The 22,158-nt window shown below is 35.5% G+C and overlaps 1 protein-coding gene across 1 annotated transcript in view; it reads right to left on the minus strand.

Annotated features, from left to right (window-relative positions):
- Positions 1-3,109: 3,109 nt before the first annotated feature.
- The window catches only part of RTKN2 (rhotekin 2), a 69,831-nt gene continuing 50,782 nt past the window's right edge, over positions 3,110-22,158 (minus strand). The window contains exons 10-12 of the mRNA XM_055140726.1: positions 11,350-11,512; positions 7,032-7,139; positions 3,110-3,645 (exon numbers count right to left, since the gene is read on the minus strand). Of these exons, the coding sequence (XP_054996701.1) occupies positions 3,110-3,645; positions 7,032-7,139; positions 11,350-11,512 (807 nt within the window). The remainder of the gene's footprint in view (positions 3,646-7,031; positions 7,140-11,349; positions 11,513-22,158) is intronic.

A 22,158-nucleotide genomic window follows, 5' to 3' on the forward strand; every position in this document is an offset into this window, starting at 1 on the left:
TTCAAATGGCATTTAACATAAATTGCACCAAACCGCCCTATAATTTCACTTTGGATTGAATTAATTAACTTCTCTGTAGGTGGCTGAGGTGCTGAATGTAAGCCTAAAGAAATACTTGATTGTTTAACCTACCTTATATAAATTGTCTCTAAATCAAGGGAACTTCCCATTTTTAATAAATAGTACCAGTTAAAATACATTTAATAAGGTCCTAAAGGGTGAAGATAAGGCATTTATAATAAATGGATTTACTTTTCCACATGCATGCACATCCATTTCAAAGAAGTCAAGGGGTGCTGTAGACAGTGAAGGATTGAACACAACTCACTGAGAGTTGGCATGCCGGATATTTTAAGACTGTTTACCTTAGGTGTGCATTTACAATAACAAAATGCTTTCTTTGCCCTTGGAGTGTACTTAAATAACAAGTGCACTACTCTGTAGCAATTAAAAATAATATATCTTAATGCTGTTCCAATTTATATACCAGAACTTAAAATGGAAATGTAATTGTCTCAGTCATTATCTTCAGATCGTCAAAATGATCATAATATCATAAAGTATCTATTTTTCTATTATGTTTCTCCGATTATAACATTATTATCAAGATCTGACAGCTCTTTGTTTCAAGTTTATAGTCTTCATATATCAAGAAACAAATTAAAGGGACAAACAAGGAATGTGAAAAGCCAGCTCATAAAAAGCTGAAATGTCTTTTATTACAAGGCATGTTTTTCTCTGTCACAAACTTCCAGTTTAGGAAATGAGAAAACAAATGCTTCTTTTGATGACTCCTTGACATAGTTTTAGTATTTTTAGTTTTTTGTTTTTATCTGAGGAAGAAATGAAGTGAGGTAGATAGGAAACACCGTTTGTATTATCCTTTTGAGAGGGAAGTAAGGAAATATTTAATGAGTACAAAGCCAAAGGAAGTGCAACTGAACACGTTAGCCTCATTTCCAAGACTGAAGTCTAAAGATGGGTCTCCAGAAACAAAATAATTTTGCGGAGGTGATCCTTGGTCAGTTTCACAAAATGGTTCCAGGAAGAAGGGCTCCAGCCTTGTTTCAAAGTGCCCCCCGAGGGCACAATTGTCAGCAATTTTTCTCTGAATAAATTCTTTTTCCTGTTCACCTTAAATTTTGCTTGAAATAATATGCATAGGAGAAATGGAAATAATTATAATCTGAAGGTCTTAATATTGGTTTATTACAATGAAGGTTTCAAATTCTAAAAAAAAAGGAAAAATGTTTAGATGCCAGTTTCAGAAACAACCTTGCCTGCAGCATCTTCTAGCTCAATAATTTAGTGGCAACAACAGTCACAAATGCTGTCAAAAACAGCAGTGAGTTTTTAAAAGTAAACAAATTAAAGCAATAATATCCCTTAGATTTTTAATATGCCATTAACTGAATTGGCAATTACAAGAAAAAATTATGAGTCTTCTGGTTAGAATAAACAAATTAATCCTAGTGTTTCAGGTTTTCATACATTGTCTTCTATGTTTATCAGACAAGAATATAGTTTCCTTCTTATCAAATACTGTGTTTGTCCTAGTGTTACCAGTCTCAAGAGGACTTTTGTATCATTGCTCCCCTGAGTCCCAATTCTTACTAGAAGTCCTGGGAAAACAGAAAAATAACCTGGTGGTTACATCATTCTACGTAAATGAAAAGAGGAAAAAAAACTGCTCAAAAACAATGAAAGATTCCATTTTAAATTAACATTATTTCTTGCCAATTTAAATCTCACTGTCACTTTCTAATAAGGTCGTTGTGATTCAAGCAGAGTTTGTATGAGCTTTAGAAAGATCTCTAGAGATTATACTCAGGACATTAATTTAATTCTTTAATTTTTATACTTAGCAATGACAATTAGGGCCCAGTGTGATTTGAGATTTTTAGTGCTGTGACTGACACCTTATGGAACTTGTTTTATTTGGGATTTCTAATTTTATTTTTAAAATAGCTTCTTGTTTATAAGAATTATTATATAAAATCAACCTTTTGTTTCATTTAACATTCATCTTTTTGCTTTTTATTCCTCCCTTGATTTTATAATCCTGTTTCGGTCACTATGATTAGTTGCTATGGTAATTACTTCTTATGAAAAGGATTCTGATGTCATAGTGTAAGAATATGACTTACAATGAATATTATCAATAGCAGCATCAGCCCCCTTTGCAGAAAAAAGAAATCTAATTAAAACTTTTAAAAAGGATTAATTCTGAAAATTATTATCAGAGCCAACTTTTCTGGTATTTTTTTTTAATCTGCCATCTGCTTTTTAAATAAGTATTGAGTGAATTTTAAGGTGTTAATCAGCTACTCACTTCCCCAAATTCCAATGTCACAATAGAAATTAGCACCAGGCATAGAAAAGGGGAAGTAAAGAATATTTCATCTACCTTTTCTCTAAACTAGCAAATGTTATGCTTCACTTATGAGATCTAATGCCAACAGGACTTCAGGGCTCATCAAGGAAACAACTTTGAATAGCATATTACAAATTCCCTTTAAAGATGAAGAATTTAATATTTCAAAATTTATCCCAGGAATTTGAAAGGTCAGTGAGTTAACTAGTGAGTTAAACAATAGATGAGATTCAGTGAACCATTAGATGAGAATTCCAGAATGCTAAGAAGAAAATTTTTGGGGGTGGATTCTATAATTTGTGGTTTGAATAAAACTTTTGAAATTTTCCATTAGTATCAAAATTCTCACAATGAGAATATGGCTCAGATTTAACACATTTTAAATTACTAGACAGCCTCTCCCCAAAGAAATTTTAATGCTTTCTTCTGCCTGGTGCTTGTTCACTGCCTGGTACTAATTTAGGAATAAATTAACCCTTCCAACAATTAGGATATTGTCTTGAAACTGCCTCTTGCTCTCTGCTGAGGAAATCATTGAATATTCTAAAATCCGAAAGTAAAGAGAGTTCCATTTCTACACTAAAAGGCATTTTTATACATAATAGCTTATTAATTATGATGTAAATCACTATCATATTTACCTACAGAATTAGACACTACTACCTTTATAATAGCTCTGCATTAAACCTCACAGTTCTAGATTTTGGGTTTTTTTTTTTTTACACTAAGGGTTTTCTATACTTGTGCCTGCAACCATGATCTACAGTTTAAAATGCCTCTGATAGATTTCTGCCTTGGAGCTGGCACTGGCTTGGATTCAAAACTCGTTGTGGTGTCTGTATGTTCGCTATCATTTAAACTATTTTTCTTGGCAGGAAGAACTTTTCGAGGAGCAGTCATAGGTTTCTGTAAGTGATGCATTAGCGTCGATGATTTGGTATCAAAAGGCAAGGTCTGAGATACACTTGTTTTTTCCCGGTTGTCCTTAACCAACTGATCTGTATTGCTCTGCGCTTTTAAGCCGAAAGGTGCTTTATCAGAAGGAGGAAGGGGAGCGCGTCTCTTTTTCCTTTTCTCATCATGTGACTGCTCACTTGCAGGAGATAATACTTTTTTCTGGACCACGACTTGATGATTACCATCAAAGAGTGCAGTCCAAAGAGGTGGTGAGGACTCTTCACGCTGACCTATGAGGAACTGTCCATTGGTCTCTTCAATCTTTTTATGTATTATATCAGTTAGACTTTCAAGTTTCACAGGTGAATCAATGCCTATAACAGTGTTAAAGGAAAACATTAGGTGAAAATAATTCAAAAGTAATATGCACCTTTCCCAAGTTGCTATTTTATTTATTTATCAATCTATCTAAGCCACACCCAGCAATGTTCAGGGCTTAAAATTCTGGGCTCTGTGCTCAGGGATCATCCAACGTGGGACTTGAGGAACTGTAAGTGGCGCCAAGGATCAAACTCCAGTCTACCATGTGCAAGACAAGCACCCCACCCACTGTTCTATCTCTCTGGCCCGAAGTCATTATTTTTTAAGTAAAATTGATATGTGCACTTTTATTTATTTATTTATCTATCTATCTATCTATTTATTTATTTATTTTTTCTGCTTTTTGGGTCACACCTGGCAATGCACAGGGATTACTCCTGGCTCTGCACTCAGGAATTACTACTGGCGGTGCTCAGGGGAACCATATGGGATGCTGGGAATCCAACCCGGGTTGGCCGCGTGCAAGGCAAACGCCCTACCCGCTGTGCTATTGCTCCAGCCCGATATGTGCATTTTTTATGGTCATGAAGCAATAAGGATTTTCTGGATGAGGAAATGCAATGGCTTTTAAAGGGGAGGAGACCTAGCTCACCCTTGGCCTCAGAATAGAGGGAGGAGAAGGAAAGAAAGAGAGTTGAGGGGGAGGGAAGCAGAGATAATTGAGGAGCAACAGGGCAGGGGTTAAAGGGGCTTAGTACATTGGTGGTGCTAAGGAATGACAGGGCTAAATATACAAACCAGAGCGATAGCACAGCCGTAGGGTGTTTGCCTGTCCTGAGACCGACCCAGGTTCGATTCCTTCACCACTCTCAGAGAGCCCGGCAAGCTACTGAGAGTATCTCACCTGCATGGCAGAGCCTGGCAAGCTACCTGTGGCGTATTTGATATGCCAAAAACAGTAACAAGTCTCAGAATGGAGACGTTACTGATGCCCACTCAAGCAAATCGATGAGCAACGGGATGACAGTGATGACAGAGACAGAGTTAATAACACTGAAATCACAAGACCCAAACTTTAATAACCAAACTTAAAATTTGTCTGTCAAGATGGCAGGCTGGCTCTGGGGTGGGAGGTGTGGGGAGGTGGTTAGGAGAGAGAATCTGGGAACACAGGTATAGGGAAGTCGACCCTGGTGGTGGATCGGTGATGGAACACTGTATGTCAAAAATACAACTAGGAATAACTTTGTAACTCACGGTGCTTTAATAAAATAAAATTTGGAGAAAAAAACTGGGGGGACTGGAAGTCACACCCAGAAAGTGTTGGGGATTGAACCCTGGCCTCCTGCTTGCCAAGCATGTGCTCCAGCCCATTAAGCTATCTTTTTTATTTTTATATTTTATTTTTGCTTTTTGGGTCACACCTGGCGATGCACAGGGGTTACTCCTGGCTCTGCACTCAGGCATAACTCCTGGCAGTGCTCAAGGGACCATATGGGAGGCTGGGAATCGAACCCCGGTTGGCCACGTGCAAGGCAAACAGCCCCCTATTAAGTTATCTTTCCACTACAAAAATAAGTATTTTAAAACAAGTTTTTAGTCATAAAAATAACTATATCATACCCCCCCAAAAAACCCAAATAGAGACAATACAAGATGTACAAAAATAATTTTTTAAAAAATTTACACACTTATATGCCTATTTATATTGATAATTAAGGGAGGAGAATCCAGCTTTCAAAGATGTAGAATTATATCAAATTTACTTTTAATTCTAAAATACTTATTAGGTTTTATTTATTTTCTTTTTGGAATTTAAAATATATTTTGGCAACAGAGTACAGAGATAAGGCACTTTTATTTCTTTCTTTTCTTTTCTTTTTTTTTCTTTTACTTTTTGGGTCACACCTGGCGATGCACAGGGTTACTCCTGGCTCATGAACTCAGGAATTACTCCTGGCGGTGCTCAGAGGACCATATGGAATGCTGGGAATCGAATCCGGGTCGGCGGCATGCAAGGCAAACACCCTGCCCACTGTGCTATTGCTCCTTCCTCCCTCCCTCCCTCCCTTCCTTCCTTCCTTCCTTCCTTCCTTCCTTCCTTCCTTCCTTCCTTCCTTCCTTCCTTCCTTCCTTCCTTCCTTCCTCCCTCCCTCCCTCCCTCCCTCCCTCCCTCCCTCCCTCCTTCCTTCCTTCCTTCCTTCCTTCCTTCCTCCCTCCCTCCCTCCCTCTTCCTCCCTCCCTTCCTCCCTTTTTCTCCCCCTTCCTGGTGCGGGGGGCACGTCCAGTGGTGTTCAGGGCTTACTCCTATCTCTGTGTTTAGGGTTCATTTCTGGCAGTCTTGGGAGACATTATGAGGTGCTAAGGATTGAATGTGAACCAGCAGCATGCAAGGCAAGTTCCTTACCAGCTGATCAGCGGTACTATCAATCTAGTTCAAGTTATTTGCTTTTTTTTTAATTTCAAGGCATTTATTTTTCATGCAGCCAATCTTGGTTCAATACCTGACACCATCAGGGGTGACCTCTGGGCACCAAGCCAAGAGTAGTCCCAGCTGAGCCCTGCTCTTGTATCCTCCAAACATAAAAACCCAACAAAGATATCAAAATCTATTTTGATTCAGAAATGGATTTTCTTTTTCTAAAACCTAATATGTAAACAGGGATAAATACAAATTATATTCTTTCTCATAAATCAACAAAATCTCTGTCAAAGGAGAAACAAAAAACTAAAATCAAACATACAGAAAAATGGATAGCATATTTTGTAGTAAGGATGCTGGGTGAAATTTTTCTTAGGAAAAATAGAAGAATAAAGATATGTGGTCGTTTAAAATGCCTAAACCCAAATATATCATCAGTGAGAAGGTGACAGAGCAGACTGAAAAGTAGCCTTGATTTGTTTTACATCATTCACTGAGGCAATAGCATGAAAATAAATATCCTTCAACATTATAGGAAAACAGAAAATTAATGAGTCTAGAAACTTGAAATTTTCCAAAGTATTAAACTTAACTATTATTTGGGCATGAGATGAAAGTTTTCATTTAGTCACATTCATTTATCAACACTTCAAAACAAATTTAACAGAAAAAAAATTACCGAACATGGCTACATTTTAGAATCTGCAAGTATACATTTTCAGAATTTTCATCAGCTACTCAGCTAATATTTATTTTCATTGCACCCTTATTCATTTTGAAGCCTTAACATTTTTGTTTGATCTTAAGCATTCAAACTGTGAAAATGTGTATTCATTAATTTTGCATTAATTCATCTATTAAACATGAGTTCCTTAGTCTATAATCATAGTCTTTTTTCATTCATTTTGACTGTGCCCTGAAAATTTCAGCATTTTAATGTCAATAGAATAAGCTGCTTGAGTCTGGACAATGTTGTTTTTGTTACCCTGCAGCTTAGAAAAGACACACCCCACTTACTCATATCATGGTAGACTGAGGTCGCCTCTTTTGTCAAGAACAAAGGTGGTTTCCGTGGTGACATAATCTCAATTTTCATAAGTTCTTCACAACAATGCTTCCATTGGCCTAAGACAGAAAAAGACAGACCAGTTTAAAGCATAAATGTGAAGACATGTATTTCATTTTCATAGACATCAATACTGTTTTTGCTTTGAAAAATAACTGAAATTAGAAAGCATTGCCTGAAGGAAGTCACAAAAACCTAGTATTTTTTTTTTAATCTATCTATAACTTTAAAGTCCAAGACTAGGGAAAATAGTCATCTATTTTTAAAAAAGTTCAGTGCATAGATAAGCTAAAAATCTCAAAGCTATTAAATACTGTATTATTTCACTAGGTAGCCAATAACTAAAATTATTATTCATGGCAAGTTTGTACACATTCTCCTCTTTTAAATATTAAATAGAAACATTCAGTGTGCAAGATAGTTGAAAGTTCAAAGACAGTTACCTAGCAGGAAGTAGAAAAAAAACCAAAAGGAGTTGTTTTCAAAATGATTTTAATTTTGAAAACTCTAATACAGAAATAAGAATTGCTTATTTAACAATTATCACTTCAAGATATTTATGAATTTTCAAAAACTTTTAATTATGGGTGAATGCTGCATTTATTATAAAATAATGTTCTCAGGATCATTTCTCCTGAGTAAGAATAAAAAATTGAACTTTTCCATAGTTACACAGTAGACCTGCATGCTGAATAACATTTATGTTAGATACTATCATGTGTTTACATAATTTACATATCATGTTAAAAAAACAATTAAGACTCACAGTTCTTATATCCTGTTTTTCATCACTAAGTGTACAATATCTAAGTCATTTATGACTGATTTATGGTTTATATTTCTGTTCCTTTTATTTTGTTTCATTTCCATAATATTCAATATCAAACATGGCCATTTGTCATGCTTTAAAATTTAAGACATTTTATACTTACAACCAAGTTATCTCTTCATACTTGTTGTTTTAATTTTATGTAGCTATTGTGGCAGTATATGCAAAAATTTTAAAATCCATTACCTCAAATAGTTAAGAATTATAACAAATCTTTTATTATGTTTTATTTAATGCTAAGTACAAAAATGCTAAAAATCTGAAAATAACCCACACAGAAAGTGGAATAAAATATTAAATATGAGACTTCAAAGGTCGCTCTGCAGAATTTAAATCTAGAAGGATCTGAGATCTGATAACTTATTCCTTCCCTCCACTTCCTCTTTTAGATAACACATAAAAGCCAGCTTTTCACTTCTTGGGGTTGGGGGGAAACCCTTATCTAATGGAAAAATGATGAAACATTAAACCAGCAAACATTTCTGAGATAGTCTTAGACAAATTATAAAGTCAGTTATTTTCTCTACATAGAAAAAAGACTGTCATTGTTAAACTAAGTAGCAGAATACTAATCATGTTGAAAATTAGAATACAATGCCATATTATCTCATGTGTTACTAAATTCAGAAGTATAAATGTGGTATGTTCACTAGTCAAAATTTTTACAATGGGCAGTGTATAAATTAATATGTGTATTCTTGTGTGATACCAATAAGCTAACAAAAATAAAAACTTGGTATGAAATATTAAGTGGCTTGTTTACCTATAATCTGCATATTGAAGATGTTTGCACATAAATATTTATCATCATAACGTACCCAATGAAAGTTATCTGTGTGCTACTTGCTTACGTAAGTCAATGTTTGAATTTTAAATATTTCAAAAAAGTGATCTTTGATCCACCAGTCCTTTATTGATCATCCACAACAAATGTTACTCCTCTGCTGTTTCATGTTTGTTAGCTTTCCAATATTAAATGTATCTCTTACTTCCCCCTTCCATTCCAACCTCCACCTCTGAGGCTGTTCTATATGATAAACAAGCTAGTTCCACCAAGTTTTTCTCTTGATGTCTAATTATCACATTCTCCTTCTCCCGAATCTCTATTCTTTTTTTGAGGTGGGGGTCACACCTGGTGATGCCCAGGGGTTACTCCTGAGCTCTGCACTCAGGAATTACTACTGGCAGTGCTCAGGGGACCATATGGGATGCTGGGAATCGAACCCGGGTAAGCCACGTGCAAGGCAAACGCCCTACCCACTGTGCCCCACCAACTTTCAACTCTTAGGTGGAGAAAAATAACTTAAGTTTTTCCTAAATACTAAGTCATTAAGTCAGTTTTACTTTTTTCTCCCTTGGACATCTATGTATTTATCTACCCTGGATATACATCCTCTCTACGTTCTCTATGTATCATGTATCAGAATATGATACATAGATCACAATATGATACTCAGATCACAAGAGGTCAGAAAAACAGGAAGGGAAAGATCTTCAAACACGCCATTTTCCCCAACAGTATTAGCTCTTATATCTTTGTTTCATATTCTCTCCATATGCAATGAATTCTAAAGTGAAAGGTATTAGAACCTATAGTCTGAAATTAGAAAAGTTGGCAGATTTTACCATAATACATGAAATACTAAAAAGGAAGTCAACCTGAGAACCAGGAGTTCTCTTTGTAACAACAGCAACAAAAGGAACCCCATAAACCCATGCAATTCATATCCTCCCAACTGCTCACTTTATTATGTGGAATTACATAATCTGGACAATGAAAACATGAGGTCATCTAGTAGCAACTAATATTGGGCTTAATATTGTGGTAATTTCACCTTAATTTATTAATTTATATGAATAATGGTCTTTTTTTTTTTAAGACAGACTCTCAGAAACATCAGTTAGTTAAAATGATACCTGATACAAGCAAACAAGAGGAAGTTGTCTCGTAAGTTAGTTACACAGCTAGCATCAACTGGCATTTAAAATAAGGAAGTGATAAAAAAATAAAATAAGGAAATACAGTAACTGCTAATAAGCATGGAATAAATATTTAATTATCTTAAGTGTCTATGAATAAACACTTAATAATTAAAAACTAGTCCTAAAGATTCCAAGAAATCCAAGAGGGGAATACTCTGGTTAGCTGAAATAAACAAGAATCTTTTTCAGCCTTAGTTTTCTCATCTTTAGACCAAAGGAAAGTATTTTTTGCCTCACAGGGTTGTTATGAGAAATGAATGAAGCCATATGCTACACTTGGTAAATTCAGTTTTCTTTCTTGCCCCACCCCATTTATCACTAATACGTGACTAAGCCATAGATCAGTGCAGGCCTAAAGAAAATCAATAAATCTGAAGACTGCTGGTATTACCTCTTACATAAAGTTCCTGAAAACAACTTGCAAAAATTCCTAAAATGTTTTCAGGATTACTTTTGTGAATGTCGAAATAACCTTTTATTGTTTGAAAATAGTTCTACTCTGTAATTTTATAGAAAAAAAATTTGAAGAAAATAATCCTTGACTCTTACATTAGGTTCAGTTTGATTAGAAGGTTATCAGTTTTCTTTCTATTCATGCAAAATTTGCTAACTTTATTGTCAGTAACACCAAAGAAATGCTGCAATTCCACTATTTTTGCTGATAAAATTCCTTCTTCATTTGGGAATATTAGAACTTCACATACTTTATATACTAGAACTCTATTATATTACTAGTATATTCTTTTTATAATCCATGCCATTTAACTGTATTATTGAAAATCGAAAATCTTATGGCTTAAAAATTTTTTGATTATGTCCAAGATTATATTATAATGAAACTGGAGGTAGCAGAAGGTTATGAAATGAGTATCCTCCTGAACATTTTGATGTTATAGGTTCATCACTATCCTATACAAAGTTTTTATTCTTCAAATGGCTTCTTATCCCTTTGATTAAACACTCTTTTAAGGTAGTTAAATCTAATATTTTGAGAAAATGTAGGGAAGTTATTTTAGGGATCAGCAGAACTCAAAAGAGGCAGGAATACTGGAAATTCAAAGGCACACTATTTATAGTTAGCCAGACACTGGGAGAATGTTGTGAAAGAAAGATATTGGTGGGGCCGGAGCGATAGCACAGCGGGTAGGGCGTTTGCCTCGCACGCGGCCGACCCGGGTTCGATCCCCGGCATCCCATATGGTCCCCCAAGCACCGCCAGGAGTAGTTCCTGAGTGCAAAGCCAGGAGTAACCCCTGAGCATCGCTGGGTGTGACCCAAAAAGCAAAAAAAAAAAAAAAAAAAAAAGATATTGGTGATATATCACCACTGTATTCAGAGCAAAGAAAAAAAATTCTTGATACAAATGATAACATTTTAATTTTAATATACAAATCACTGCAGCAGTCTTTGATGCTAAACAATATGCTACTAGAAAGTCCCAACAAATATAGACTTACTAAGATCAAAGAAATGCTGCCAGAAGGCTTCCAGCCATTTCTGAAGATCTTCTTTATTATCAACTGCAAAAATATGAGTAACAGCCTGTCCAGGATCAGGGTTGATGACAGAGAAATTATGAATTTTCTTGGCATCTTTCTCCATTTCCCGAATTCTGGTTTTCTAAAAATTAATACAAATTTTTTAACATGGTAATATTTCTATAATGATGAAATAAATATTCTCTTGCCTAGCTAACCATATTTATACCAGATACATTTATAACCTTAGTGCAGGTTACTTGAAAATTAAAAAGTAATTTTGAGGATTTTCAATATTCAAATTCTAGATGGTTTTACAAACTGCTTATATTAAAAGTACTGAGTAATGTTCCAAAGCATGCTACATATAGCAGCTGTATTAATTTACATGAAATTAAAACATAACTTGTTTTTATCTACTTCAGAGCAATGAATTTTCTTTTACATACATTAAAAAATTTTCAATAAATAAGTACAGAATGTCATAAATGTAATGTGAATTATGTTAACTCTATTTTGAACAATAATAGAAAAATCAGCAAAGTATGGTTCTTATGCTAGTACCATGCATAATATGTAACTTAATCAGTTAAAATTACAAAACCATAACACATTTTCTGCAGCAAAATATTTTCTTCATTTATATTTATTTCATATTTAACATGTTTACAAAGCTCAAAGCTAAAGATCCATAAAGTAATATAATTCTAATGATAACAATTATTTCTCTTCAAAATGACGACTGCAATGTTTTGTAACAAATGCAATGGTTTTATTCATTGTGGAAGTACAAAACATTATGATTAATGCCATATTGTGGGGACAGTAATTGTGTAGAGGTAAAAAAATGTCTACTCCGAAGTCACAATTAAGTTCTGTATGTTGAATGACAAACAGGCAACTATCTATAATTCCCAAGGAAATTTGAGAGAAAAAGTATGGAAAAGTCTAGTACTGCAAAAGATAAGGGTCTGCCACTCATGATGATAAATGGTGCATTATTCTAGAACTACGTGAGCCACTTTAGTAATCATGTTTTAAAATAGTAAAATGCACGGTAGCACTGTCGTCCCATACATCAATTTGCTTGAGTGGGCACCAGTAACGTCTCCATTGTGAGACTTGTTACTGTTTTTGGCATATCTAATACGCCACAGGTAGCTTGACAGGCTCTGCCCTGCGGACGGGATACTCTCGGTAGCTTGCGGAGCTCTCCGAGAGGGATGGAGGAATGGAACCCGGGTCGCCCGCATGTAAGGCAAACGCCTTACCTGCTGTGCTATTGCTCCAGTCCAAAAGTGTTATTTTGGATATTCTGAGTACATAAAAAATCATTTAAAACTAATAGCAATAAAATTATTACATAAATTTTTCAGTTTTGTGGAGCAATAGCACAGTGGGTAGGGTGTTTGCCTGGCACTTGGCCAACCCAGGTTCGATTCGTCCATCCCTCTCGGAGACCCCGGCAAGATACCGAGAGTATCTCGCCCCCATGGCAGAGCCTGGTATGCTACCCATGATGTATTCGATATGCCAAAAACAGTAACAAGTCTTACAATAATGCCCACTCGAGCAAATTGGTGAGCAATGGGATGTGACATTTACAGTGACACAGTAAAATAAAACTGAAAAAAATTATGTAATAACTTTATTATTTTAAAATGATCTTTTTTTATGTACTCAAAACATCCAAAATATCACTTTAGATACCAAAGGGGGAATAGCTAGAATACCCTAGAACTTCGTTTATAGAACTGAAGATAGAGAAGGAAAGAAACGTGGAGTAGAATTGGGAAAAAAAGGCGGACAGAAGTAACAGATGAAGGATGCAGGGATACACTGATGGTAAAAAGGTATTATTTAACTATTTATCTGAACCATAGAACAACAAACCTGAAAGCACTATATTCAGACTACAATAACTAAATTTTAAAGTGTGCCTATCAAAGAGGCAGGCTGGGGGGGGCGGTGGGAGGAAAAAGGGGAACATTGGTAGAGGGTGTGACACTGGTGAGGAGATTGGTGCTAGAAAACTGTCTACCTGAAACTCAACTATGAATACCTTTGTAGAGCATGTTCCCTAAATTACATAATAAGTTATGTATGGGAAAATTAACTTTTATTTTTCATAAGTCTCTAAAATTCGTTCTATGTTTATGCTTATAATCCTCTGATTTTGAGCTAGTCACATTTTGCTAGTGGTGGCTGTGACTACTATATCAGGTAGAGCAGTTCCAGATAAACTGTTCAGAAACCATTTGTCTAGTCATGACAAAAGCTGATTAAAATAATGAAGAAATTTTTCATTTTGTTGATTTAAAAATTTTGTTACTTGTTTCTTGGGTCACACAGAGCACTGTTAAAAAATTACTTCTGGTTTTGTGCCTAGGGATCACTCCTGGACCCTATGCAGTGCAAGGGACTGAAAATGTGTCAGAGGCATGAGTGACAAGTATCTTTTCCCCACTTTACTTCACTGATTATATTTTTTTAAAAAAGATTGTACGTACAGTCACATAGCAAAATCTTACATACACAAACAATAATAATGTCTATGCAGGCATTATATATCTAGTAGAGTTAGAAAGAAAAGCTGCCCAATCTCTGAAAAATTGATAAATACAGGCAAAAATAATTTGGGGGTTTTAGGGAGTTTTGGTAGGCACCCCATAGCCACACTGCCAGGGATTGAACTCAAAAGTTTGCTCATTGTAGGTCTGTACAGGCTCAATGACTTGCACTATCTCTTGGCCCCCTGAATTCTTCTTATTCAAAGGTAATAGAAAAGTATAGTATATTATATAAAGTAGCAACATAACTTTGAAATTGTGAGGTAGCGTGAAATCTAATTATTGCAAATCTTAAGAGATAATCTATCCTTTCATTAAAAAACAAACAAACAGGAATGTGTCTTTAGAGAATTTTAATAAGCTATGGCCAACATTGTAATTTTATCCCAATAGGGTCTTTTTACACTCCTATACCTTGGTAATAAATTTTGTGAATTAACTCTTTTAAGTAATTATTTATACAATATTAAAAACCGCTGCCCCAAATGGCCTCATTGGAGCTGAAAATTCATGTAATTAACTTCTTAACCATAAAGCTTATTATGACTAGCAGGGAATGATTTAAGTTCTAGGAAGACTCTTTGATAACGCCACTCTATCAGACTAATTGAAGGCCGCTTGGGTAGGGGGAAGGATGGGGGACTGTCTATGGCTGTTCTTATTGTTGAAATTATGCCTCCTTTTATCTTTTATATTTTAATTAAAAAAATTCTGACTACCTTTAGAATATAGGGCTAAAATGTTTTCAATTTTTAAAATAGTAAAGTATTTTTATTTTCCTTTTTTAAAAAACATTTGTGGAATATCCCAAAATGTAGGGGGCCTGGAGGGTGACACCTGGCAATTATAGGTCAACAGCGCTGGTTGTTTAGTGCTAGGGACCAAGGACATGGGACTATTCAAGCCATTCTGGTGGTGCTTGGAAGCTCCGAGCTGGCTGCACCCTGCAATGCACCTATTATGCTGCGGTGCCAGAGTTGGAAATAGAACTGGCATCATGGAAGGCATGCATCTTAACAACACCAACACTACCTCTCTAGTGCCAAGGAAAATACTACTCTTATAGATGAAAAATATGTACATTTTTAATAATACCAAGATACTTTTTCAAATAAAAGCATGTAGAAATCTAAAGAGGTAGGATATATATTCTTATATCTAAGAGAATATGGGGCTGGAGAGATATTACAGGGGTAAGGAGCTTGCCTTGCATAGAGCAAGTCTTGACACATGGTACTCTGCAGAGTGACCCCTGACACAGACCAGCAGTGAATCCCAAACACAGAGTGAGAAGTAAACCCTGAGCACAGTCAGGTATTTCCACTCCTTTAAGACAACAACAAAAAAGAGAATATATAGCACAATATATATTTTTTACTTTATTAGTTCTGATAACCCCAAGCATCACATTTTTTTAATGTAAGAGAATTTTTAAAGGTGCAATTGAAGTACAAAATAATCATTTGAATTACCTGTTAAATAATATCACTCCAAATAAGTTAACTAACTGGAAATTTTTCAAACCAAAAAACTGCATGTCAAAGAAAGTGACTAAACGCAGTTGTATGTCAAGAAAAAGTAATTTTATTTTATTTTTTTTTTTGCTTTTTGGGTCACACCCGGCAATGCACAGTGGTTACTCCTGGCGGTCTCGGGGGACAATATGAGATGCTGGGAGTTGAACCCGGGTCGGCTGCGTGCAAGACAAACACCCTACCCACTGTGCTATCATTCCAGCCCCAAGAAAAAGTAATTTTAATATAATATGTAATACGAAGTATCAGCCTAAAATGTAAGTATGTCATGAAAAATTCTTGGAAGCTGTCCTTTGGTGTGGAAAAAAAAATGTCATTAATAGTTCTCATGACTTCAATTTTCCAACAAGAAAGGGGTTAGAAATAAAGATGGATTTTAGGATGCTAGATTATGACTTCACATAATGAATCAATAAGGGAAATACTTTGGCAAGAAACTTGAATAATCTCCATATTTCTTTTTCTACCACCTAAAATGTTGTTTTTGACATCCACCGTGTAAAACATTTGATAAATAAGTAAATAATAAAGGGAAAAAATTCAAATGATAATCAGTTTTAAAGACCGATAGACTCAGATCTAAGATATAATCTTCAGTTCAACTCTCTAATTTATAGATGCAGAAATTTATGTTCCATACTGCACTGTAGCACTGTTGTCCCGTTGTTCATAGATCTGCTCAAGCAGGCACCAGTAATGTCTCCATTGTGAGACTTGTTTTTGGCATATCAAATATGCCACGGGTAGCTTGCCAGGCTCTGCCGTGTGGGCGGGATACTCTCGGTAGCTTGCTGGGCTTTCCAAGAAGGACAGAGGAATCGAACCCGGGTCAGCCTCGTGCAAGGCAAATGCCCTATCCACTGTGCTACCGCTCCAGTTGATGTTCCAAATTAAGTGTTAGTATCTAAGGTTCCTTTATCTGGGGGAGGTAGTAATAGGCAGCTGAGCGACATCCAGGGACACTCGTGGGCTGCTCTCGGCAAGGCCATGTGATTTCTGTGAACTGAACTCAGGTCAGCCACATAAAAGGCAAGTACTGTAACCCCTATACTCTCTCCTTGGTTCCCCCCAAGTTTTTGACTTGTTTTTGCTAATTCCAAGTATTTCAGTCAATTTGAAAGACTCGATAGACAAAATTTTTTGACTTGACGATACACTTGAGATTATTCATTGCAAAGATTCAATCCTTTGGGGCTCTAGTTTTTGAGACTCAGTAAATACTAAATTGCATGCAACCTTTCAGTACATGAGGCTGTGAGCATCCAAAGGAGGACAATTGAAGAAAAAAAATGCTATCTGACAAATTAGTTTTCTCTTGGGTTATTCATTATTTTGAATCAAATCTGCATTGAACCTTCCATATCTATGGAAATAGAAAATTACTATTTCGGGAATAAAATTATTGTTTCTTACTTTAGATTAAACAACCTTATAAAAATCTATTATGTGGTACCAGAGATAGAGAAAGAATACAGGGGTTAAGGCACATGCGTTAAATGCATACGCCAGACCCTGTTAAATCCATGGCAGCAAGTGGTTCCTCTGCCTCATGGGGCTAAGGCCTACGGGCCTCTAAGCTCTTCCAGGATGGTCGTGGCAGTGACTGGCCCAGGATCACAGCACTCCTGCATCTGTAAATCCTATCACTGAACATTTCAAGCTAATTGGTTAAGAATCACTGGGAGTGGCCCCCGAGTCCCTGAGCACTTTTAGGACGCCTCCCTCTCCTCCTCCCCCCACCTATTGTATATCCAGATTATGATCTCTAAACATTCTTTCCAACCAAGGAGATTCACAGCTCTTTAGAGAAATGACTGACTCCCAGTTTAGATCAGAAAACATAAGATGTTTCTGGAACATCTTGTCCTACTAGCAACCAAAGATTATTACTAAGGCTCTACAAAAAAAACTCATAACCGTATATGAAGAAGCTTCTGTTAGTCAAAGGTGGGACAGTGTGAACAAGAAATATAACAATAATAATATGTGAAGTGTCTTTAAAATTCATAACAAAAAAAATACCTCACTGAAGCATGAAGAAAAACTCACCAAATGTTAGGAAAAAAACTAACATTTGAAGAATGCTACAGAATCACCTCATTGTTTGGATAACTAGCATATAAACGCAAAAAAGAAATAAAGCATTTAATGTTTCTCACATAAAATTGCAATTCAATCAAATAGCTGATGAACTGAGAAACAAAAATGTCTCAGTTAATAAAAAAATATTAAAATATTACTAGCCAGTTTATAATCACTAACAAAATAAAGGACATAAGCAATGTTAAACAGTGGATGCAGATGTGAATAAAGACTTAGATATATTATATATCTTCTGATACAAGCAGATATTTCCTCTGACTTATTCTTACTAAACAACCAACAAGCAAACCTAAATATGACTCAAAAACAGAAAAAAAAGGGCAAATTGAAAGTGCAATCAGAAAAACCCAGACTCTGAAAAAGTCAAGGAACATGACCTAATTTCTTCAACAAACAGTATGTGTGTGTGTGAGAGAGAGAGAGACAGAGAGACAGAAAGTAGAAATTAAGAGACACCTAATTAAGCAACATTTGTTTTCTAATTTAAAAGCTAAAAAAACTTCAAGACTGGTAAACTTGAATACTGTTCTTTTACTATCTATTTATACTATATATGGCCAAGTGTTTTCTTAAAAAAAGTACAATATAAATAAAATGATGTGATCACTAGGATTGAATTCAAAATTATTCAGTGATGGAACACTGTGAGATGATATGGGCTCCTTTATCCTATTTATAGATCATCTTAAAATTTAAAAAAAATTTAAAAATGAAATAAGTGTAAATATTCTTGCTTTTTAATGCATGATATATTAATATTATTTCATTCACACTTTCCTTGAAAATGTTACTATATGGATAAATACATTTTGTGAAAACTAATCTATATTCTTGCTAATGACAGTTGGAGACAAAAATATTGTAAAATTAGAACTAAAGCTAGAAACAAGCTTTAAATAATGAAGCATATACTTTCAAAATACATGGCAAGAAAGTTTAAAATATGTACAACACAATCATAAACCAAGCACTAGATATGATTCATATCACTGTGATGTTATTATTTCCAATTCACGTCAACGAAATCAGAAATGTAAACCTCCAAGGGAAAAGGTTGTTTAAAAAGTCATTTCTGATATATTTTAAAAGGGAAAAATTAAATAATTCAGATGGTTCAGATACTACATGAACTAAATCAGAAGAAAATTCTGAGTGAGTCATAATAATATTGATTGCAAGAGTTCATAACAAATATAATAGTTAAAAGCAATTTCAAGACAATTTAAGAGAGGTCTATCACACCAAGTGGAGTTATTGACTTGTTTAGTACAGATCTTATTATTCATTAAAATGAAGTGAGGCAGAGTATTTAAACCAAGAAAAGACTATTGATCTCAAAGACCCACAATTCTTTTCCATTCTACTCCCGACTTCATTGGCAATGGATAAAACTTTGGCTAATAAAATGCTTTATAGAATGTATAGAGATTCAGTGGCTCCAGTTAAGTAGCCTTTCCTTGAGAACGTCTTGCTCAACAACATTCATAAGGAAGTTTTTGAAGTTGAAGCAATCACTTTGAAGTAAATCATCCTTTCAAATTTGGATTGAAAAGGGGAGGGGAATAGCTTTTAGGCTTTTCTTTCCTTAATGTGACTATTTCCACAGATGGCTCCCTATGAAAATTAATGAACTGACTTAGACTTACAGGAAATGCCATTAGAGGGACAAGAATTATAGTTAAGGAACAGAGCCTGTGATCAAAATAACACAACTACTATTTATATACTTTAGCAACTATGAAATTTATGTTTTCACATGAATTAAAAGCAGCATTAAAAAATTATTATTTTCTAAATCATGAGAAGACAACCAAAAGAAACTCTAATTTGTATTTAATATTTGACATTATTAAGTAAAAAACTATCTTTAGAGATCCAGCATTGGAAACATTTTAAAACTAAAACAAAGAAGTTATTCTTCAAAGTTTGATGTTTACTTGTACTACATATTATAAAATATCACACTGGTATTTACTAAACTTCCTGTTTATCTAAGACATAATAATACATGTATCTTAATGTCTAGAGGAAAGACAAAAAAAATCCATAAAGCTTATACTTAAAAACCAAGTAATTCAAGGCACTGAATATTCCAAACATTTTTGAGTTTATAACTGACTGGCAGGTGATAGACATGGCACTCATTGCAACCTCTGAAGAGGAAATACCACTCTAATACATATTGCCAATGTCAATATAATATTAATATATAAAATAAACTTCTTAGAGAAATTGATCATTAAAAGATGAAATATTTTCCCCATTATTTCAGAAGGGGCTGTAATGTATTACTGGCTGAGTTTAAAAGCCCTTTGTTTTAAACCAAAGGGGAACAGTTCATATAAGGAAGGTCAGTACAAGAACTAAAATGAAGTACCAGTGCTGAAAATGTATATTCAAATAGCTAAGCAAAAAGTATAGAGAGCAAACTACAAACCGGGGCTGTAGCAATAGCACAGCAGGTAGGGCGTTTGCTCTGCACGAGGCTGACCTGAGTTTGATTCCCAGCATCCCATATGGTCCCTCAAGCACTGCCAGGAGTATTTCCTGAGTGTATGAGCCAGGAGTAACCCCTGAGTGTATGAGCCAAGAGTAATCCCTGTGCATCATCAAGTGTGACCCACACCCAAAAAGAAAAAAAACAAAAACAAAACTACAAACCTTCAGCAAATAATAAGAAAAGAGGATTGAATATAAAATATTGTGCTACTATTTATAAAACTGTAGGGTATAACTGATATCTGCAAAGAAATGTAAGTTAAATGTTCTCACAAGAAAATTAATCCTGCAAAAACTTGCATACTATAACTATACAAATGCATATTTGTCAAGGTGGGCGGCCACACGTTGATCGTGGCCGCCCATCTTCGAGATGGTCAGACTTCTTCATCAAGAGCCTGAATGAATGGTTTGAGGCTCTTCGTGTTCCTGGAGTGAACAGATGCCGTTGGGCTACACTAGCACGCGACAGGGACAAATGGAGACGTTACTAGCACCTGCTTGAACAAATCAATGAACGGGATGACAAGTGACATATTTGTCAAAAGTATCAACTTGTACATTTAAAATTGAATTGTAGGGGTCAGAGCAATAGCTCGACAGGTTGGGTGTGTGCCTTGCACACAGCCGACACGGGTTCAATCCCTGGCATCCCATATGGTCCCCTGAGCACTACCAGGAGTGATTCCTGAGTGCAGAGCCAGGAGTAAACCCTGAGCATCTCTGGGTGTGACCCGCCCACAAAAGCCAAACTAAATAATAAAATTGAACTATAGAGGCTACAGCAATAGTGCAGGGGGTAGGGTGCTTGCCTTACATGCAGCCAACCTGGTTCAATCCCTGGCACCCCACATTGTCCTCCAACCAGGAGTGATCCCTGAGCACAGAACCAGACCAGAAGTAAACTACAAATACCACCAGGTGTAGTTCAAATTAATTTTTTAAAAATTGTATTCCATACAAGTCATACAAGTCATACGAGCAAATATTTGATTAAAAATTAAGTAAAATCATGTTTAACATTCCTAGGCCAGAAAAAAAAAGCAAGTTAACACTTGTCTACTTGGTACACAAATCAGCACTAATCTTTTGCATACTTTTTTTGTAAATTAGAGTAATTTTATAATTGGAGAAAAACAAGTAAAAATTATTTTAACAGAACGTATATTTATGTGACAGTGAAATTTTCAAAAGTAACTAGATTTCTTTTATCAATTTTCAGTTTTAGGGGGGCAACCCCAGCAGTGCTCAGGGCTTACTCCTGGCTCTGTACTCAAAGATCACACTTGGAGGGTTCGAGAGACCATATGGAGTGCCAAAATGAACTGGGTCTGCAAGTGGAAGGTAAGTACCCTACCCACTGCGCTACTACTCTGGCCCCAAAAGTAACTAGATTTCTTGTCTGAGACAAGGTATCACACTGAGTGAAGTCAGTGAGATGGAAAAAGGATTATCATTCTCATATCACTGTATCATTGTTATCCCGTTATTCGTGGATTTACTCGAGTGGGCACCAGTAATGTCTCTATTCCTCTCAACCCTGAGATTTTAATAGCCTCTCCTTACTCATCTATCTCAACGATCGGAGGCTCTTTCAGGCTCAGGGGAATGAGACCTATCGTTACTGCTTTTGGCATATTGAAAATGTCACAGGTAGCTTGCCAGACACTGCCGTGTGGGCAGGATACTCTCGGTAGCTTGCCAGGCATTATATATATATATATATACATATATAATAAAATATATTATATAACACACATATATGTACACACACACATATATATATATAAATAAAACTATGATTTGTTGCCTACTGTCTGAACTCCATTAAAAATGGTGTGGTAATTATGGAAAATGTATAGGAAGTGTCTTATAATGTGTCTACCAGAGCTGGTTCCTTGGGGTGGGAAGTGTTCTCACCCGCCCCCACTCTGGGGCATCCGGAGTGAAAATAGTCATTCTCATAATGGGACATAAAGAAACAATGGTGCTTCAATTGAACAACAACAGCATCAAAAACAGTGGCATTTACTATCAAGAGAGAATATTCAGGCTAATAGAAGGGTTCAAAGGAAACCTGA

The sequence above is a fragment of the Sorex araneus genome, chromosome 5 (genome assembly GCF_027595985.1).
Source record: "Sorex araneus isolate mSorAra2 chromosome 5, mSorAra2.pri, whole genome shotgun sequence".
Classification (NCBI taxonomy): Eukaryota; Metazoa; Chordata; class Mammalia; order Eulipotyphla; family Soricidae; genus Sorex; species Sorex araneus.